General features: G+C 38.2%; 1 protein-coding gene across 2 annotated transcripts in view; it reads right to left on the bottom strand.

Moving 5' to 3' along the window:
• CEP78 (centrosomal protein 78) overlaps window positions 1–18,323 on the bottom strand; it is a gene marked incomplete at both ends in the record, with an annotated part of 29,449 nt that extends 11,126 nt beyond the window's left edge. For both annotated transcript variants that reach the window (XM_084236604.1, XM_084236605.1), the window contains 10 exons: window positions 446–491; window positions 1,543–1,678; window positions 5,038–5,149; window positions 6,381–6,445; window positions 9,053–9,166; window positions 10,890–11,064; window positions 13,334–13,437; window positions 14,490–14,562; window positions 14,658–14,830; window positions 18,071–18,323. In XM_084236604.1, the coding sequence (XP_084092730.1) occupies window positions 446–491; window positions 1,543–1,678; window positions 5,038–5,149; window positions 6,381–6,445; window positions 9,053–9,166; window positions 10,890–11,064; window positions 13,334–13,437; window positions 14,490–14,562; window positions 14,658–14,830; window positions 18,071–18,323 (1,251 nt within the window). The remainder of the gene's footprint in view (window positions 1–445; window positions 492–1,542; window positions 1,679–5,037; window positions 5,150–6,380; window positions 6,446–9,052; window positions 9,167–10,889; window positions 11,065–13,333; window positions 13,438–14,489; window positions 14,563–14,657; window positions 14,831–18,070) is intronic.
• Between the last annotated feature and the right edge of the window lie 4,728 nt (window positions 18,324–23,051).

Here is a 23,051-nt window from a genome sequence, read left to right as displayed (position 1 = left end):
GTGTGTTGTCTTGTGAAAGAAACAGAAGTGCTCTCGGAGAGCAGAGGCTTTAGAGTTTGTTGCGTTGTTTTGGTTTCAGGATAGCATGTTTGTGTGTATTTATGTATGTTCCCAAAACAAGGTACCTTGAAAACATATGGACATTTTTGAGTATAATAGCACCATGTGTTTGGGTCAGAAATGGAATTAAATTCATTTCATTGGGTGACACCCATTTCACTGGGTGACAAGAAATGGTTTTCTTGTTTACAGATGAAACAAAACGTCCCCAGTGTGTGCAATATCCATACAACTACACAATGGCACTGAGTGATCTCACAAATTTTAAATGGATTTATTTTAGGAATGTTTCTTATAAGATTCTATTCAGTTTAAAAAGCAAAAAGAATGATCTTTCATCTTTCCCACTCTAACTCCCTATATATTACAAATATGATTTACATACCTGCAACTGATTACATACATCCCGAGTTTTGATTAATGGAAAACCTCTAAAGAGATAACAACAAATTAAGTTATATTTTGATGTAAAACACCACCAGTTAATCTCAGTTAATAAAATTTGTTAGTATTAGGTACAATATCCAGATAGACATTACATATATCAATGTATTCATATGTAGAAAAAGTCAAAATAAGGACCTAGAAATTTTCCACGGAGAAAAGTGAACAGAAGTTAGCAGATTGGCTTTGCAATAACTCTTTGAATTGTTGAGAGGTACCTTCAGCCCAATGTGCAGCATAGTTTCCAGTCTAACTTCTATTAATTGTCCTATTAATCATCTTCTAATTTATAGTTTCTCATGCGCAGGATGGACTTAAGATTAATAAGTGTTGCAAGAATTAGTCATTCAGTCACAAAATCATAAAATTAAAGTGCAAAGACTGGGGCCTCAAGTACTATATTTTATATAGTAATAACTTTTTACCATGTGCAAAAATGTGTAGTAGTTAAATGCTCAAAGATTATACACATAAATTTATTATAAGCAACTGAACAGATAATTTTACCTAGTACTTATATCAAGTTTGATATAAAACCAACTGTTTTCTTAAGCAATGGTTAATACCAAATTTCTTGAATATATAAGTCATTTGAAAATTTATAGCAAGCTAATTCACTTAGTAAGCCTAAAATTATAATACAGCTATTTGAAAAACTTTTGTACTTCTATGACAAAAATTATTATGAACAACTATAAAAAACAACAGCAACCTCCCAGAAAGGGGCCTCCCTGGTGGTGTAGGGGTTAAGTCTCAGCACTATCACCACAAGGGCACACAGAGGCCTGAGTCCTATCTCGCCTGCTGCTCCCCTCAGCAGTGTATTTCGTAGATTTGCCTGTTCTGCTCCTCACTGTCTCTGGTGAAACTTCTCAACTGCCCTCCCCACCCCAACCCCGGCAACCTAGTCTATACCTCAGTACTTCTGTGCATTTTTAAATAAATAAATCTTTAGGAAAAAAGAGAAACCTTCCAGAAATTAGAAGTTCTAAAATAAAAATTCTGAATGACTAAAGATAAGGAAAGAAAATACTCTACCTATTCCTTTTTGCACGCTCTGCAGTTCGCCAAGGCAGGAAACCAGAGACACCAGGTGGGAGAGGTTCTGGAGCATAGCATTCTTTACCAAGGGAGTGTTTAATTCCATTATTTACAGGTTTCTTTGTAGCCAATCCTATATTTGAGAAGCATTTAAATAAAGAAATCAAGGTGCACTGAAAGTCTACAGAGCAATGATCACATGTGCACAATCTGAAAAATAATTCACACGGGCACTTAATGGTGCCAAGATTATTAAAAACAGATCATTTTGTAAAAGTGTTTTCACATGGGGCAGGCAATGTTTAAAAATCCTCTATTATGGGTGTTTTGGCAGTGGGAGTGCTATAGTGACTACAGGGGAAGGGGGGAATTCTATGCAGTCACAAAACACTAGCAAGGATATAAAATAACAGTACTTCAATAACAATAAATAAAAATAAAAGTCCTCTACAATAAGTTATTTTAACTAAAATAAAAGTATATGAGATAGGCAGGATGTACAAAAGTAATTAACAACATATCCAAGATTAAAGATTTTACATGATACATTCCATGCATCATGCAGAAATATTGCTTTGAATTTCAGGATATCTTTTGGCATTTCTGAATCTCAAGGATAAATATGGATATGCCCATGACTTTTGTCAAACAGAACCTTCTGAATTTTGAGTTATCAAAATTTCAAATTAAGATTAGTATTTCTATGTAAATATTATCAAAGTTACAATCCTGGAAAGTCTTGGTAAGTCAATGTTACCCTTCTATAAGACTGTTGACCTTCAGTGCTCATTTGATTTCATAAGAAAATACAAGATAAATAAAACCTGCTGAATAAAAAGAGTGAAATATGGAGTCATCCTACATTTCAGTCCTAAAGAGTCAATATTTAAAGTATTTGGTAGCAAAAACTACCATTAAAGACCTGCTCATTAACACTTTATTTAGAACCATAAGTTTGATCCCCGACTGCTCCCCAGCCACCGGAGGGAGGGTCCCATATGGCACGCAGACCTCTCCTGCTCCCCGCTCTGGCGAATTCTCACTCTCCCGCGCTTCTGACTGTACCCAGTGCTTGTATAAATAAATACAAATAAAAATCTCAAAAAAAAACCAAAGTCACATTTAAATATTTAACTTTTTCAAATGCTACTGAAAACAATGTTTATTGAAATGATTACATATAACCTTCAAATTTATTTTACTACAAAGATCAACTTCAGGAGTATAGGTAATATAAAATAAATATTTCACATAATGTAGCTTTTTGATGATCACAAATTCAGTATGATTTCTCTAAATAAATTTACCTGTGTCTTAAAATATTGAGTTTGGCTCATCTTGTGCTATTATGTTTTCTAACTTAATTACTCCCCAATAAAGAATGTTCCTTTGTGTGGGTTATATGTGTACGCCTTTATTTTCACACGACAGTTTGCTGGAGCTGGCTTCCAGCACTTTTGCAGTTAAAACTAAATTATTTACACTTAATTCTAATAAAAAAATTCCTTCATAATCAAAATTCCTTTCTTCTTTCTGCATACATAATTATGCTACGAATATGGCAAAACTTATAACTCACCAAAATCTGACCATAATCTAACTATACAGCCAGACACTGATTTGGCTTACCTCTACGTCTCCAAATAACTGAGGCAAATACAAAAAAAAGCCCAAGAAACAAATTACCCTTTAAATAGCTAAGTGAGATTATAGATTTCTCACATTTCTACTTTGTTTATTCATGCTAAGTAAAAAAGTTTTAAACTGCTTTATTCTCATCCAGTGAAGTCCCATTACATACTATCAGATACTAAAATACAGAATTTCTAAGAATATATATATATATATATAAAACTAGTGTGATCTCACAAATCTCAGCTTCTCTGTATGTACTATTTGACTGAAATAAAAACCAGTAAATAAATACTAAGCTCTCTTTAGATTTAATACTCTTAACAATTGCCATTTAACATTAAAATATTATTGACCAAACAAAAACAAATATACATCTTTTAATAGTAAAAAATGAAAATAGAAAATGCCCTTTAATAGTAAAAAAACAAGTTACATTTGAGGACTTTACAGTGGTTATTTTAAAAATTACTTAGTATTTAAGTTGCGAATGTATTAAAATGTGTAACTATGAATAATATTTTAATTTAATATGAAGTAAAAAAGAATGACAAATTACACTTCAGATATGCGGAATTATGTTTCTAAACAACGGAGGAGAAAAGGAAAACATATATATTGCTTGATGGAATAATAGAACTGGAGTAGTTCCTGCTTTGAATGCTATTCTAGCATTCTCTTATAAGAATTATATGTATTTTGGGCCTCCCTGGTGGCACAAGTGGTTAAGTCTCAGCACTATGAAGCTATCTGCAGCCACTGCAGCACGAATTCCAGACCCTGGCCTGGGAGCTAACTCACATGGCGCAGCAGACCTTTCCTGTCTCGCTCACTGCTCCCCTCAGCAGTGTATTGCAGTAGCTCTGCCTGTTCTGTTTTCCACACTGTCTCTGGTGAATCCTCTCACCCTCTCTCCCTGTCCCCTGTATCTCTGGCCTGCACCCCCAGCTCTTGAATGCATAAATAAAATAAATCTTTAAAAAAATACGAACTATATGTATTTTAAGTTAATTTCCATCATTAAAAGAGGCGAGAGGCAACCTGATTCAATAACTTTAGGTAAAAATGTACAAGGAAATCAGGGAATAGTGGAACTGGGGGAAAAAATTGTTTCTTAAAGCATGGAAGGATAATTCTTCACTGAAAAAAAATTATCACTCAAAAATACCACTGCTAAATTATCATCAAAGTTCACTCCAAATTTCAACTGCAAAGTATAAGAAGTAATCATTAATCAGGAAATATAGTCAAAATAATCAACTTTTTATGAACTACAAGCAGCAAAGTTGGTTAATTAAAACAAAGGAAACATTTGCATCTCTTCCTTTCAATTCATTTACTATTTTTACATTCTATAAATTCTTATAATCTATGTTGATGGATGGAACTAGAAGGGATCATGCTCAGTGAAATGAGCCAGAAAGAAAAAGAAAAATACCAGATGGTCTCACTCATAGCAGGAATTTAGAAAACCTAAACAAGGGACCAGGAAAAAGACTAATTAATACAAAGTAAAAATCAAAATCAACAAGCAACTATAAACCAGAGACACACTACAGCCGGGGAGAGTAGGGGGTCGGCGGGTAGAGGGAGGATTAGGGTCAAAATAAGGGTGGGTACAATTGTATGGGGAATATAACCAAAATGAAAATGCAAAAATGAAAAATGATGTAAGAATTAAATAAAATATTAAAAAAAATACCAGGAAAAAAAAATTACCAGAAAAAAAAATTCTTATAATCTATGTTGGAACAATTACGGTCTTCCTAATAAAGCATTTTGTTAATATAGGTTGTTTTCATCAATATCATACAATAAGAAGAAACTTTAAGAGATAAAAGCCAAGATAGAAAAGGTTACCAATTCGAATAGTAGCTTTTCCTTTTCGACCACTTCCCAAAACTATCGTTCTCCTTTTCTGTTTAGCAGTTTTAAATGGTTCCTTTGTTGATGGAGAAGTTATCCACTGGTACTGGAAGAGAATTAATAAATGTCCCATTTTAGTTATAGGTAATTTAGGAGGGATTGAAATTAACTGGAAATAGTTAAGATATTTTAAATTAATAAAAGGTATTCAATCTTCATTTCTGAGACCCCAAATTAATGAATAGCATAATATTTGCAATAACAGAATAGCGATAATAGATAATAGATAATAGAGTGAAAATTTAAGATGGCAAAAAAGTACCTGACAATTTTACTTAAAATTTTATTTTATTTTATTTTATTTATTTTTTTTTTTATAGAGGCATGTTTTATTTATTTATTTATTTGTTTGTTTGATGGTTTGTTTATACATGCACTGGGCACAGTCAGAAGCACGGGAGGGTGAGAGAATTCACCAGAGCCAGAGCAGGGAACAGAGCAGGCAGAAGGACCGAAGTACACTGCTGAGGGGAGCAGCGGGCGGCAGGAGAGGTCTGCGCGCCATGTGGGACCCTCCTCCTGTGGCCGGGGAGCAGCTGTGGATCGAACCGGTGCTGCAGAGGCCACGGGCAGCTTCGCAACCCAGCGCTCAACCGCTGCGCCACCGGGAAGTCCCTTATTTTATTTTTTAAATTTATTTATATATAGGGCCTCCCCAGTGGCTCACCGGTTGAGTGCTGGGCTGCGAAGCTGCTTGTGGCCTCTGCAGCCCTGGTTCTATCCCCAGCTGGCCGGTGAGGGTCCCACATGGCGCACACACCTCTCCTGCCACGCCTGCTGCTCCCCTCAGCAGTGTATTTTGTCAGTCTCTCTGTTCTGCTCCCTGCTCTGGCTCTGGTGAATTCTCTCACCCTCCTGCGCTTCTGACTGTACCCAGTGCTTGTATAAATAAATAAATCTTAAAAAAAAAATTTATTTATATGTATTTTACATCAATGTTCATTTTTAAACAATGTCTGTTTTCTTTTCTCAGGTGTAGTCCCCGTAGAATTTCCACCACCAATGCACCCATGCACTGTTACCATAGTCCCCTGTGCTCCTCCCTCCCTCATTCCGATCCCTTTCTTACCCCCTCCCCTGCAGAAAGTCCCTGGTTTATAGTTGTCTGTTTTGTTTTGTTGTGTTTTTTATTGTTATTATTTTTTTCCCTGATGCCTTATTTGGTTCCCCTATAATCCTCCTATAAGTGAAACAATCTGACATAAAATTTAAAAAAAAAAGAAAAGCAAGCAACCATTGAAGAGAAACTCCTCCTAGAGAACTTGAACATGTTATACCTCTGACTTGAAACTCCTTCCATTTTGGAGAACTTTTTTGATAACTGCTTTCATCATGGAGTGATCTAAAGTAAAATGCAAATTGAAATTATAGTCATTGTTACTCAGAAGTGGCTATTGACATCTAAAAACAAAAGTCCACTAGCTATTGCTTTTCCCATAAAATTAAGAATGTGTAAAATCCACATTATGTAATTATGTACCTCTCTGAGAATTCAAACTTCTTCCTCAAAATCTAAGAAGAAAGCATGCTACCTTGCATTGCCCCTAGAGGCTAATATTTTGACAGCAGTAAAGAGCAAATCTAAATACTTTGGATACAAATTGACTTTGGATATCTTTGAACAGAAAACAAAGCACCTAGGCCCTGTCCAGACACTTAAATATCTTCAGGGCATCCAATACAGCAGGCCAAATACTCCCTTCTCCTCGCCTTAATTGCCTCTTCTTAGTAAAGGTACCATCTAGCTGCACACATAATCACAATTATTCAGGACGTGTTTCTTTTTTCTTTTCAATATGAAGTCATGTAATTTATAAAAGATGTAACTTTTTATAATGATACAAAACATATTCCAAATAACATCTACAAGTGAGTGTATTTAACCATACTCAATTTGTAACAGAACAAATGGGTGAGGGGAACATTACATGCAATAGCATGTTTAATGAACTGGTACTACAGAGCTGGTTGCAGGACAGCAAAAGCAAAGGAAGAATTAGGGGATCCATAAATCATGTGGTATCTTCTTAATGTTGTACCTATGATTAGAAACGTACATGATGCTAACTCCAGGAATCTTCTAGATTTGTTTAAAGTCCTGCCAACCACGGCCATAATGCAATACTTTTGCTGAGTTACCATGTATTAAGCAGTATTCTGAATACTTTCCTTTGCATGGTAATCATTCAAATCTTGCATCCCTACTGATCCTTAGAGCTATAGCACCACAGACACTTCTGCCCCAGTGTCTCAATCTTAGCCTTTACACAATCAGTTACTCAAGGGAGACCCTTGGCATACAGTCCATCACCATCTATACTAAGTCCAGTTTGGCTTTAACAGAAAAGTCGATAAAAGTTGGCACCAACAAGCATATGGTAAAGTTGTATGTTGTATTGGAAGAATAAAGAGGACGGGTGTTAGGGGCCTCCCTGGTGGCACAGGAGTTAAAGACACAGCTTGATCAAGCTATCTATCAGCCACTGCAGCAAGAGTTCGATCCCCTGCTGGCCAGGGAGTAACCCACATGGGGCAGCAGACCTCTCCTGTCTCGCCAGCTGCTCCCCTCAGCAGTGTATTTCAATAGATCTGCCTGTTCTGCTCCTCATTCTGTCTCCGGTGAATCCTCTCACCATCTCTACGCCTCTGGTCTATACCCCATTTCTTGTATGCATAAATAAATAAATCTTTAAGGAAAAAAAAAGAGGAAGGGTGTTAGGTAACGCCTCTTTTCCTTGAGTGCACCGGGATCTCTTCTTTCTTCCTAGGCTTTAATCTATTCTTAAGTTTCTGATGTCTAAGACTGAGCATTTACTTCATGGTCACATACTTCTTGCTTTCTTTTGTTTCTCTGCACTCTTCTAGGACTTGTTACTTTACTATTTCTTTCATATTCTAGATCTATCTACAAATCTTGTTAACAATATCTTCAAAATATAACTCATTTCAACCAGCTTTTACCCCTTTCATCCTAAGCTCAGTTATTAATCATCTTTTATTTGGACCAGTCTCTGAACTAGTCTCCCTGTTCCCTTCTTTATCTCAGAAGTCTATTCTCGACACTACAGTCATCTTATTGAAACACAATTTGAATCATGCCTTTTTCAAGTTCAAAACCCTCCTATGGCTACCTGTTCATTTAGAATAAAACCTGTCCTTACTCTGGCCTTCAAGATCTTACAAGATTAGGTCCTAGACAGTACCTTGATCTCACAGTAAACCCCAATGACCCTCACTCAATGCTCCATTCATGTGGGTCTCCTTGCTTCTCCTTAAAATAATCCATTCACTTAGCACTGCATGCCTGCAGACTCCTTGTGTCCTTGTCCTGGAATAAGTTTCTCCCAGATCTTCCATGGTTTGCTCTTCTCTTCACTTAGAGCTCTGATCAAATGTCAGTTTTCTAGTGAAACTGTCCCCTGACACACCTATTTAATATCTATTCCCTATTAGACCTATCTATATACCTGTCCCCTCAGTGTTAGTACGTTAAGATTTTTTGATCCTCCTACTACCTAAAATTAGATAACTTATCTGTTTTCTCAGTTCTATCTGACTTCCTTCATGAGAATGTAAGCTCCACAAGGGCAAGAATATGTCTGTTTTACAATTATATTCCTACTGCCTAACCCCATGTCTAGCACATAGAAGGCATCAATAAACTATCAATAAATGAATTAAATGCTCTCTCCAAGAATTCAGAAGTTCCACAAGAAGGAAATAATGCTCTTGGTAGAGGTTCATCTCTATTCAGAGTAACAGCCAAGAGCAACTGACAAGTATCACTCATTTAAATTAGTAAGTTATCTGTGAAAAGCATAAGGGAAGTGTAAGATTAGAAAAGTATAAGAATAGGGTTACTCAACATATTAGGTTTTAAAAATAGCTATAACATGAACAAATTGTTTTGCTATTTGCTAATCAATAAAAAAGAAATGTGGTGACTTACCAACAAGTGGATTTTTTCTTATATCCAATACAACTAGAGTTCTATTGGTTTCAAGGGCCTTTAGTAAAGTTTTTGCTCCTTCGTTGGTAAGGCCACACTGCTGCAGGTCAAGTGCTTTTGATGAAAGACAAAAGATCACTTGTCAACTCCATACAGACATTACTAGACAACTTTCACTTATTCATGCATAGAAGATTCCTACACAAGATTAGCCAGTCTTTTAAAACTTTTTTCTTGGGAATTGAAATTTTTAAGTATTGGTTACTGGAGAAGAAGCCCCAGAAAAGTATAAGCACACACCTAGTACAAAATCTAATAAAAATGTCTTATTAGATGTGCCATAATCATCCTGCCTTTAGTACCAATAAATTACCCAAAATATTTTACAAGTACACAAAAACTATAATCTATGAATGAAAAACATCAAAAACTCCATTCTCAGTTCATAATTATGAAAGATGTTAATGGCAGTGTTAATCTCATAGGTAAAAACTGTGTGGAGTTCAGAAAATGCACTGCATCCTTTTAATCCTGATCTTGGGCTCCAAATCACTCCTGAAACTAGTTAAAAGGGGAAAACAAAAAGGAAGATATGTAATAAATGATAGCTTTAGAAAAACAACAAAGAAGGAAGTCTAAGAAGATACAAACATTGACAAATCCAAAAAATACAAATAAAGAATATATGCTATAAACCTATCCTAAAGAAGGATGGTCAAGAGCTCTTGCTTGATAAAAGTTCAAAGAATAGAACAAATGATTATAAACACTAGTAGTTGTAAGCTTGAACAACCTACTCATTTAAACCAAAGGGATCATCACAAAAGCACAGGTTAAAAAAAAATGCATAGAGAAAACAGTAATATGAGCCTTTTTGAAGTGTTAGGTGTACCATTACATTAAAATAATAGGAGTCTTTCAAAACCCATGACACAAAGAAAGTCAGATACATAGATCTGACAGGCAATGACACAATCCTTAGACTCTTAATACACAATAATGATGCAAGACATAATTAACCAACTGGCCAAATTAATAAAAAAAGCCAGTAAAGGTCACTAGCAAATCACAAGAATACAAAATAAAACAATAAAAAAATGTAAAATCTGGAGTAGTCCCACTTACATGAAAAAGGGTGTACTCATTTTTGTGGTTTTATTTGAAAAGTGACACAGGTCACTATGGACTATAACTTATCACAGCATTTCTGGAAGGCAATTTAGCAGCATGTATCAAAAGTCCTAAAGTTATGTCATACTTAGTCATTCCACTCTCAATAACTTATTCTACAGAAATAATCCACCATGAGCACAGAGATGTACGTACAAAGTCCTGTCCACACATTATTCCCAACAGGGAAAAAGCACAAACTATCTAAATCTCATTATAAAGATCTGATTTAATTATCTGCACATCAATATAATCAATACAATAAATACATCATTAAGTAAGATATGCAAGAATATGAAATAATACAATGTACATACGTATACAAATAAAAGCAAATATATAGATACATTATAGAAATATATTTATAAAAATATAGAATAGAGAAATAGAGAAAAAATACAGAAAAATATATTTATAGGGAAAAAACCCTGAAAGTACATACACCAACATGAACAGCAATTACAGCAGGCTACTAAGATTATGAGTAATTTCTTTTTTGTTACTCTGTATTTTTCATAAAGAATAAATGGAATTCAGAGACTTTTAAAAGTACAATAAAAACTACTAGAAAAATGAGGCTTAAAAAAATCCCATGACAACAATATCATGCCAAAAGTTAAGCATATTTAATATTGAAAAATCCAGTATTTTCAAATTTAGACTTTACCTCTAAGCCACAGATCCTCACTAAGAGATTCTGCAAAAGCATTTGCACCAAGGTCACCAATGAGTGTGTTGCAATTCAAAGTGATGCGCCTCAAGCCAGCCATACAGTCAAGGTCAGGTCTTCTGTATCGAAGACTCTCAGCCCAGGTTTCTTCATGCCTCCTTATGGTCTGATACTTCATAGATTTAAAAGGATGAAAGTAAGATGTTTGAGTAAGGAAACAAGGTATGCCCACTGAATATGATTTAGAGATTTATACACATACACCAAGTATATATGCCAAAGCAGTGAACCTGAGGAATTAAATAGTGGATTCTGGTTTAGGAGTCCAGTGATCTGAATTCCTGTGTGATAGTGATTACTCCCTAGCCACTGAATGACCTACTGCTGATTAGTTATGTCTACCTACTCTGCCAACTCAACTGTATGTATTCTATGAATTTTATTTTTCTTATCTTCCAAGTCAGGCAATTAGTTCCAAATTCTATCATTGCTGAGGCTCTAAATTCTACCACCCTGTCCTCCAGTGGTCTCTAAACATTTGATTGGGCATTCAACAAATAAATATTTTTAATATGTATCTTATTTATTAATATATAAGTTCTGTACATATATATTATGTACATTATAAACAACATAAATATTTTAAATGATACAAAAATAAATATAGAAGTTCTATTTTTTTTTTAAAGATTTATTTATTTTTGCATACAAGAGGTATAAGCCAGAGGTGTAAGGCCTAGAGTCTGAGTGGGGAGCAAAACAGGCGGGCTGACTGAAATATACTGCTGAGGGAAGCAGCATTCAAGAAAGGAGAGGTCTGCTGCGCCATGTGGGTAGCTCCCTGGCTGGGGATCAAACTCGTGCTGTAGTGGCTGCGGATAGCTTCATAGTGCTGAGACTTAACCCCTTGCGCCACCAGAGAGGCCCAAAAGTTCTAATTTTTTCTTCTCCTAATCCAATGAGCCCTGCATACAACTTAGGATAAGCACACCAAACTTTACAGGCCAGGAATATGCAAAGTTGGTTTGACATGCCTTAGGATATCAATGGCTTGATTTTAACCACAGGTATTGTCTTAAAGACATATTCAGTTCTCTATATTTATAAAACAAATTTTGGTAACAAGGAAAACTGACTAAAAGAAAAAAAAATCCGGGCCTCCCTGGTGGCACAATGGGTTAAGACGCAACCTATGAAGCAATCTGTAGCCACTGTAGCTCGAGTTCCATCCCCAGCCAGGGAGGTGACCCACATTGCGCAGTGGACCCCTCCTGTCTTGCCCACTGCTCCCCTCAGTAGTGAACTTCCATCCATCTGCCTGTTCTGTTCCCCACTCTGTCTCTGGTGAATCCTCTAACCACCAACCCCCCCCCCCCACCTCTGGCCTATATCCCAGTTCTTGCATGCATAAATAAATAAATATTTTTTTAAAAAAAGAAAAAAAATCTTACTCCATTCTTAAACAACCAAAAAACCCCCTCATAGTGCCTAGAACACTCTAAAGAGAAAATCATTAGTGATATTTTTCTATTAATAAAAATGCACAAAAGCAAGAAGAGGAAATAATAGCACTTAATACTTAATACATGCCAGACACCATTTCATACAAATTAGCTCATTTTAATACCTCATAATGAGGTACAGAGGTTAAGTAATTCATCCATGGTCATGAGCTACTAAATCAGAAAAAAAGGATCTGGACCTCACTCATTTGGCTTTAGAATTTATGCGCTTGATCATTTTCTATACTGAAAGTCAATAGACCTAGTTTGTCCAGGCCTGATAAAATTTTCACCTATGCAGGCCAGTTTCTGTTGCAATTACTGAACTCTACTGATGAAGGGTAAAGGTACCATAGTCACTATGTAAACCAAAGGGCTTGGCTATATTCCAAAGAAACTTTATTTACAAACATAGGTGAGAGGCTGGACTTGGTCCACCTGCCATAGTTTACCTAATTCCTCATCTTAACCATCAAACTCTTAAAAAAGCTTCACATCAAATTATTAATTTATGCCTAAATATAGTAGCTATAACCACTCTAAAGTTAAAGCATTATTTAAAAACTACATTTACAAAATGCTAATGTAGTGATTTTTATTAAATTGTAAAATATAGCAGTAAACAATAAAGCTTCTCCTTTAAGAACTTCAATGATTGTACTAGCATAAAGTTTCTTCACAGTACCACAATAAACATTGTCAGTAATTAAAAAATGTATAAAAGCATTGTTCTTGAAGTTTTATGTTAAAATCTCTTACTTCTTAGGTAACTTTTACTAATGGTTGAACCCCAAACTGAAGCTTGTAAGACTATTTCAACAAAACTAAAGCTACAATCATCACGTGTCAAAAGACAAAAATAAATACCATCCTGTATCAAATTATTAATGTGCTTCAATCACATAATATGTTTTCATTAACATTTAAACATAAAGTCACCTTTAAGATCTTGGCCATGTGATCTGCTCCCTGCCATGTCAGATTACACCCCGTGAAGTTTACTGTCTTAAGAGTGATAGAGTTCTTTATACCTTGACAAATAACTAAAAGGGAAAAAGACCACACACGATAAGATGAAGAGCCCATACAGCCTGGCCAATTTTATTTATTCACTTTTCTTGAATTTACTAGATGCTTTCGGTTGTACTCTTAAAATCATTATTTACAATTTTGTCAGGTAACTGATGGATTGGTACATTCTAAAATATTTCAGTAGCAGAGTGTTACTCTAGTTTGCAGCATAGTTTAGTTCTTCTTAGATGCTAAAATTAAATACTCTTAATACTGCAAACTTTATTCCCAACCACCGAGTACAATATGTACCTTTTGAGCCACACAAAAGAAAAATCCTAAAAAGTATAAAACTTCCTATTTTCATTTCCAGAGACATACCTTGATTTTTATCAAGATATTTAAATATCAACCATTAACTCAAAACATTACATGGTATGTAATATACCAGAGCAGTAAAAGACAAAGGATCTAAAACACTTTGTTCCATCAAAGTGAAATACATGCTTCCTAACCCCTCCAGACCACAACTGCACATAGTGAACATACACTGAATTCTTCTGGACCCCACCCACTCAACAGTCACCTTCTCTGTGATTACTTCCATTATACAGTTCCATCAACACTACTGTGTTTGCTGTCTTTTAGTGTGTTTGCTGGTCTATTATACGCTTCCATAGCACTTTGCATATATTTCCTGTTTTAGCACATATATATAATGCATTATAATTACGACTGCATATAGATGTTTGAGATTTTAAAAGATGGTGACTTTTCTTTCTATTTATATCTTGCTATTTCCCTTCCCATAAATTTCTTGAATTAAAATTAAATAATATTCTTGAAATATATATTTGTATGGCTTGTGATATCATACAGCCTTAAGTAAAATCAGTTCAGAGTATCCATCCAACATGCCAAGCTTTCACAGTACAAGTGAGACTGGATTAAGGCTTAAACAGGCACAGGAGAAAATTCAGGGAAAGGTACTAGCAAGAAAAGGCACAGACAGGAATTGACACAGTATGTATGGAGTCTTGAGACTAGTCTGATGGGAAGAGATATAAACAAGATTGGAACTCACTTTCTAAACCTCCATCTCCAATAGGACAATTTGCAAGAGACAGGTGCACCAAAGTAGCAGATTTATTCAATCCCTTTAATGGAAAGAAAAAATTTTAAAAATTACTAAGTTTAGTTACTCCGAAAAGCAACTCTCAAATATTCCCAGGACAGAATGGAGGAGGCTTACCTTTGTTAAAATAGTTAAATCTCTCTCTCTCAGAACTAGTCCATTTAGCTCCAGGTTCTTTAGAGCATTTGATGCACTTAAACAGCATTTAAGAGCTTTACACAACTGGAAGGTCACATCTTTGTTTCTTATTGCCGGAACACGGCTTCTGCAAACTTTATTTCTGTCAGAAGCTAAAGCAAAAATAATGTAAAATCAGCACTTTCAATAACACATTTTGTCATCAGTAAAGCATCTGCTCTGTGCTAAGGCACAGAATAAATAACTCCTGCCCTTAAAGTCCTCTTTACAGTGGACATGTAAACTCAAAATTTCAACCATATGAGATATAGGAATAAACTATGGGCTTAGAGGTTCTTAAGAAAGCAAAAAGCCGGGGAGGGTCCCACATGGCACGCAGACCTCTTCTGCCTCGCTCGCTGCTTCCCTCAGCAGTGTATTTCATCGGTCTGCCTGTTCTGTTCCCTGCTCTGGCTCTAGTGAATTCTCTTACCCTCCCGCGCTTCTGACTGTATCCAGTGCTTGTATAAATAAGGAAAAAATTTTTAAAAATTAAAAAAAAGAAAGCAAAAAGCTACATGATGGCTTCAAGAGCACCCTGAAGTTGAATCTATAAAGAGAATGACTATATAGCAAGAGTGGGTGGTACATCAACTGTAAAGAGAGCACATATGTAGACATTCAAGCTTGACACCTGTGGGGATATAAAAACTGCAGGTGGGCATCACCAGAGGCCAGGTATGCATGCCAGAGAAAGGAGAGAATTTAAAATAGAGAGGTTGGTTGAGCAAAACTGGGACAGTATAGATTTTAATCCGTAAGTGATAGGGACCAAGGCTATCACTGGCATAGCGTCCTGCAGGTTAGAAAAAGGTTTCCTGGGGCTCCCTGGTGGCGCAGGGGCTAAAGTCTCCCCACTATCAAGGTATGGCCAGCCACTGCTGTATGAGTTCAATCCCCAGCCAGGGAGATAACCCACATGGTGCAGCAGACCTCTCCTGTCTCACCCATTGCTCCCCTCAGCAGTGTATTTCAGTAGATTTGCCTGTTCTGCTCCCCACTCCGTCTCTGGTGAATCCTCTCCTCACCTCTGGCTTACACCCCAGTTCTTGTATGCATGAATAAAAATAAAAAAAAAAAAAACCTTTAAAAGAAAAAGAAAAAGGTTCCCCTAGCTAAAGGACCAATTAGATAAAGGGAATGATTGGACTAGTTTAGAAATGATTGGGATCCTCAGGGATAATTAGTCCCATGAGGCTTACATAACAGATCAGATTGCATGTCTTGCTATACAATACAAACTGTAAAGCCAATATGCACTAATCCTGAGTAGACAAGTCCTTATAAGCATTATTTCAAGCATTATATTTTCATTTGAGAAGATCATTCAAGTGGAACAGGTATACGAATTAAGAGACCCTGAGCTCAGGGACACCAAAACCAGTGAAGCACTTCTGCAACAGTCCAGGCAAAAAAGAATTTAAAGATAAAAAAGCACACCTAGGAGGTTAAATTCTACAAACTAGACCCACTAGGTGCAAGAGCTAGAGGAGGTGGAGTGAAGAACTCAGAAAGCTATGGTGTTTTTTCTTACATTCAATGTAAAATATTAGGCATGATCAAATATGCTGGTCTTAAGTATGCTCTTAGGTCCTAACTGTAATTTCTTTTGATTTCTAAGTTTTTATTTTGGTTAAGTAAAGTTCCTGCAGAAGTAGAGCAGTTCCTACACCTGAATCAGAAGACGATAATAAGCTGATTTCTCTTCACCAGGGTTAAGCTGAACTGTCCTTGCGGAAGAGACAATAGATAGTGCTAACCCCAGAATCCAGAAAAGGGCCAGGTCATTATTACGTTGAGGTTTTATTGAATAAATCAAGAATCATTTCTTCAGATCTTCACACCCTTTCTTTGTTGACTCCTTTTCCTCAGTTTAAAAACATATTCAAATCTACCATAAAAAAAGATCTTTCATTTATAATTTCCTTAATTCCTTCTCTGTGGGTAACCTAAAGTTTCTCCCATGTCTTCAAACATCTGTGCTATCAAATCTTAACCCTGCACCAAGACCTGCCTACCAGATACCTTCAGAAGTCCCACAGACACAGCATTAAAGATGAAGTAAGATCTTTTCCTGTTATTAATCCCTTCCTGCTGTGCTGTGTCTTAGAGACTATGCTGCTGTAAACTGACATCCAAGTTTCTGCCTTGGTCACCAGGCAGCATCCATTGTTTCTTTGATGTCTGACATGCAATTCTGTTTTTTTATTCCTTAACTTGAGCCCTTATATTATAATTCACTCTCCTCCCAATCAACTGCTTTCCATATGGAGATGAGAGTGAGTGCTAAAAAAAACTTATCCTTTGAAGTTTCCTACAGCCTTCAGGAAAAATATTAAACTCTTATATATGAGGAAAAAGGGCCCCCTCTACTGCTTGATCCCCACCAGATTTCCAGTCTCAACTTTCACTTCTTTCTCAAACCTTAAATTCCAATCCTGTATCTCAGTTTTGCCATAACCTCTTAACATTTCTCAAATACTGACACAGTTGTCCCATCTTGCATTTGGGTAGCTTCTACACATCCTTAGAAAGGATGGCACCTCCTCCAAGAAGACTTCCCTTAACCTTCCCTTCTAATATTCTGTGTTTTGCAGCAAGAAAGCTCATTTCTTCCAGAGAGGTTGGTTGAGCAAAACTGTACCAGTTTTGATCTATACTGTACCAGTATAGATCTTAACCCATAAGTGATGGGGACCAAGGCTACATTGGCATAGACTCCTGGACTTGTGTTTTCCTGTTGCCTCCTCCAGGGAGATCCTTTAGGGCAGGTGCCTGGGCTCCAGCAGTGCTTGGTGCTGATAGCTCAGGTTGGAGCCATTACACTTTACAAACATAACCTCCTCAATCCTAAGAATTCAGGGAGTTTTTAATGTCATTTTACACGTGTGGGTTTGTAGTTAAAATAACATGTCCAGATCACATAGAGTATTAGCCCTGGAATTCAAACTCCAGGCTGCCTTCTCAACTGTGCTCTTTCAAAACTGAAAGAAGTAAGGGAGGTATTAATTTTTTACTCTATGTTCATGTCAGGCAAAGACATTTCGGTAAACCTTATGAAGTCGCAAACTGTGGTAAGTGTATTACAAGCATTAACTCGGCGAATCCTTGCTTTGCAATCTCCACATACACTGGGAGCTGTTAATCCCGTATTGTGGATAACAAAACTGAGACCCCTAGGCCTTAAGGGATTCGCCCAGGAACATTGAGCAGGTGAGTTCTGGGCCGCACGCCCCGTCTACTGTACACATACCCGGGTAACAGGCACCGTTCCAGCGCCCAGCTCCACCTTGCACAGTTTAAAATCCCGCTTTGCACCGACACGAGGGCCACTGGAAGCGGGAACTACTAACCGGTTTCGCCAAGCCACGGCTGGAAGAAGCTCTTGATCGAGATCAGGGGCAGATCTTTATTAACCTTGAGGGTGCTCAGAAGGGGCGCCCAGTCCACTACGCGGAGGCGATCGGCGTTGAAGTCCAGGACGCCCTCACGCAAGCAAGCGCGCACGGAGGGCAGCGGCACAGAGTCCTGCAGCGCACAAAGGTACTCGTAGTGCGAGAAGAAGTCCGCCGCGCTATTGCGGCGCAGCTTCACCGAGTCGATCATGCCAGAGTCGGCCTCGGGGGACGCCGGCGCAGGAGACAACGCCCCAACCTTGGAAGCGCTGGTCACCGATCTTCGGGTGCCCACGGCCCCGCGGCCGCGCGCAGGAGCGGCGGCTAGATCAGAAAACACAAGGGCCCCCGGCAGCCACTGGGCCGCCCCCCTGACGCGACACTCCCGCGCCGCTTCCCGCCCAGACAAGCCGGCCGTTGGCGCCCGCCTCAGATCACTCGAACGCGCCGGGCTGCGGCTCCAGCTGATTGGCTGGTGCCCACCGGGGCGGGGCAAAAAGACGTCGGCGCGTTCGCTGTGCGTCAGCTAGCAGGCCCCGCCCTACGTGGGGGCGTGGCCCGAGGGGCGGTGTCTGCGAAATGCGGGAGATTTGAGAGGTAGGTCTTTTACGGATTTGGGGGTTACCAAAAGGGTATTTTGATTGCTCCCCAGAGAAGTGACACATATGTATTTCATCACTCATTTTATAAAATGGTCTAAACTTATACGTGTCTGTGTTTGCACTGCCCCGGAGAGTGCAGGCAATAGGGGTGTGTGACTGTCTGGAGGAATGTCCTCTGAAGTCCATTAAGTCTCTAATGTCCACATTCGTTTCTACAAAGAATTCTTAATTTCTGTAGTTTCTTTTTAAGATTTATTTATTTATGCATACAAGAACTGGGGTACAGGCCAGAGGTGTGGGGGGTGAGAGGATTCACCAGAGACAGAGTGGGGAACAGAACAGGCAGATCTACTGAAATACACTGCTGAGGGGAGCAGCGGGTGAGACAGCAGAGGTCTGCCGCGCCATGTGGGTAGCTCCCTGGCCAGGGATGGAACTCGTGCTGCAGTGCCTGCAGATTGCTTCACAGGTTGCATTTCAACCGCTTGTGCCACCATGGAGGCCCCAATCTCTGTAGTTTCTACTTGACTCCCACAGTTATGGGGAGATTGTAAAGTGTTCCATGAATTCAGAACATTATTGTGATTACTATTAATCACTTTGTACCGACGGTGATGGTTAACTTTTGTAACTAGTTTTTGTCTCCAGCACTGTTTCGTTATGAAATCATTTAATTTTCCAAGCAACGCCAGAAGAAATGTGCTATTATATATCCACTTTACAAAAGAGAAACTGAAGCATAAAAAATTAGGCGATTTAAAAGTAAATATGGAGGGCCTCCCCGGTGGCGCAGCGGTTGAGCGCTGGGTTGCGAAGCTGCCCGCAGCCTCTGCAGCAGTTCGATCCCCTGCTGCTCCCCGGCCACCGGAGCAGGGTCCCGCAAGGCGCGCAGACCTCTCCTGCCGCCCGCTGCTCCCCTCAGCAGTGTACTTCGGTCCTTCTGCCTGCTCTGCTCCCCGCTCTGGCTCTGGTTAATTCTCTCACCCTCCCGCGTTTCTGACTGTACCCAGTGCTTATATAATAAATAAATAAAATAAATCTTTAAAAAAAAAACACGAAAATTAAAAGATATACTTAAAGTGAATCATTAATATTAAAAAAAATAAAAAAAAAATAAAAGTAAATATGGAAGACCTCAGTTTGCTTCAGAACCTGTTTTTGTCTCCAGTTTCTACAATAATGATAGTGCGCTGGTCAGGCCTTTAGTATTATCTTCACTGAACTTCTCTTCCACCCACTGTATTCTGATACCGGTCTCTATCCTCTGCTCCTAGCCCCCATACATATACCTCTAAAATTCCCTAGACCTGGTCAATAACTATTTTTATATGAAATATGTCTGGATTTTAATATAGTAAACACATTTTATTTTTTCCAACCATTTCATGAAGTGAAGCATTACCAGTTTTGTTGAAGAGCCTATGTAACCATTCTCAACTACAACTACTCTATGACTGGACCCTATATGACCACTCCTATGAGCTTGGTATTCATTTTTGCAATGTATGTTTTTATATTCCTGCTACATATGTATTTCTTAAACAGCATATAGCATTCTACTCTATTTTTATCTTTGCTAGATTCAGCCATGCTGACATGGAGACATCTAGTTCCTGTACTTTCCTTGCTATATAGGTTTCCCATGTAAGAAAATACAATATTTTCTCTATTTTCCTATTGATGGGAATTTAAATATTAATGGTTTGCAATTTTAGTATGATTTCTTTGTTCTACATCCATACTTTTTTTAGTCTCCGGCAACACTTATTGTAGTTGTCTAGTATCTTCTTAAAGTCCCCTCTCTTTTCCCTGTTTTCCATGAATCTTTTACAGATGCTTCTTCTTTACTTAGAACTCTCCTCCTCCATGCCCTCTTTAGGGCTTTTACTTCTTTCCCCAGTTTGGGGTTCATTTTCCCTGGGAGGGCTTTCCCTAACTTTCATATGTCCTCTCTGCTTGTTTAGCACCTCACTGCTCTGCTCCCTGACATCTCTGTATCATAACAGGGATATTTTTAGATGGTTTTCCTTCCGTCCACTTTAAACCCTTTGAAGGCAGGGCCCATGCATCATTCATGCTTATATTCCCTATGTCTTGGTACATAGGATATACTGAATAACGACTATAGGAATATCCTCCTCTGTTCTCCTTGCAAGTCATCACCAGCACCAGTGGCCACTGCCTACAGATGCAGCTCAGGGAAGACTATGAGACTAATTGATCATTTGACATATTAATTTAAAATTTCTTTTCCCCGTGATTATTTATTTTCTGTCTGGCAAGATTTCTTTCAAGGTTTGCCTGATAATCTCTTTTCTATTTCCATTTAATTTTGGTGTAATAGTAGTTTCAGTTCTTCTTTCAGCATCTGGTGGGTTCTATACACGTGCTTCCCTGTACATAGTGAAAGCTGCCTGCCCACAGCACCTTTGGGATTCACTGTCAGGCTAAGTCCATGTCCGGTTGTTGACAAAATGCCTTAGCTTTCTTTCAGGCCTGCCTACTTGTAGTTGCTCCTTGTGGGTGCTGTTCCTGCACATGCAATATTCTTCCCTTCCATTTGTACCAGATTAATGCCCCCAATTGTATTTTTAAAATCAGTTATAGTGTTCTTAACACCATTATTTAAGAGTGTAGATGCCTCCCATTGTCATTATTTTTATTTTGTTGTTGTTTTCCATCCAACATTTTTTTTTTTATTCCATCAGCATTGCCAGGACTGGTGCCCTGCATTCCCCTTCTGTAATGCTCTATAACTGTACTGAGTTGGGGTTCCTTTCAGGGATTTTTTGTTGTGGCATTTATACTGTGTTCTTCTATCTCATTTCAGTTTCATATGCATTTTAGCAAGGATAAATTTTCAAGTGCTTTTGTACTTATTGGAGTAGGGGGTCTGGTACTACCAGGTATTAGTTAGAAAAGAGGATCTGGGCAATAGGCATCAAAGGGCCACCTCCAATAGACTTAGGAATTTGAAATACCTATTGTAAACCGTTTCTTTGTGGGGGTGGCAACTGTTTCAGATACCTCAGCCTGGCATAGGGAGTGGCAGTTGTTTTGGATGTCTCAGCCTTGGGTGGGGGTTGGCAGGCCTTACAGATATCTCTGCCTGGACTACAGTAATAGCTTTTCTATAAGAAAGTCCAGGCACTATGGCCCAATTCAGCTACTGCTATTCAGTGAAAGCCTCAGATTCAAGCCAGTAGTCTTCACTCTGTGCCCTCTCCTCTGTCACTCTCTCTTAATGCACACTCCATCCTCGGTGTCTGCTCTTCCACCCCATTATGCAGTGCAGTGCTGGGTCTCAAGGAACCCTGATGTTAGTGTGTGCCTAAGTTGGTAGCTGTAAGCGACTCTGCTCCACAACTCTCTTCCCTCTATGGGTTGTACTGCTCCATTATTACTTTAAACAAAGTTCACTTGGAGTTTTTAATACCCTTATAAGTTGGACTGACACTTCTATTTTATATGCTGATAATCAGTTTTTCCCTCATGGGTTTTGTGCTTTGTTTTTGCGTCTGTTTTGTTGTGTGTGTTTGGAAGACGTGATCTTGGATTCCCTTTGTCTTATATTTAATACAAGCTTAAGGAGATGTCTTTATGGCACATTACCAAACTTATTTTGGGAAACCTTAACCATGTGAAATGTGCTGGAGAGGCACCAAGAATGCAAGATTCCTCAAAACTTATGAATACACAGTTCCCTTACATGTATGCTCATTGGCAACTATCTGTATGATAATGATTTGGAGGATGTTGTATTAGTTAGCTCTTGCTTTGATAATGCTTTGGAACAATTCACCCCAAAATTCAGTGATATAAGATAATATTTGTTTTTCTTGGGTCTATAGGTTAATTGCAGTGACTATGTAGTAGACCTACACATGACTGGTTTTGCTCCACTGTTTGGATCAGCATAAGGCTTGTGCTACACATGTCACTTTAGGATTCAGTTGTAGGACAGCGTCTACCAGGGCATGCTCTTCTTACAATGGTGAGTGAAACGCAAGAGCCCAACCCCAAAAGTCTACTTAAAGCCTCTCCTGGCATTGTTTCTGCTTATACTCTATTGACCAAAACATGTCCTGATCTAAGTTGTATTTAGAATATGTGCATATTCTTGAGGTTGGATGATCTTTTTTTTTTTTAAAGGTTTATTTATTTATGCATACGAGAGCTGGGGTACAGGCCAGAGATGCAGGATAGTGAGAGAATTCACCAGAGACAGAGTGGGGAACAGAACAGGCAGACTGAAATACATTGCTGAGGGGAGCAGTGGGCGAGTCAGGAGAGTTCTGCCTCACCATATTGGTTGCTCCCTGGCCAGCTGGGGATTG

Source organism: Talpa europaea (genome assembly GCF_964194135.1).
Source record: "Talpa europaea genome assembly, chromosome: 7".
NCBI lineage: Eukaryota > Metazoa > Chordata > Mammalia > Eulipotyphla > Talpidae > Talpa > Talpa europaea.
Note: the sequence above shows the minus strand (reverse complement) of the source record. Positions and strands in the feature narration are given on the sequence as shown.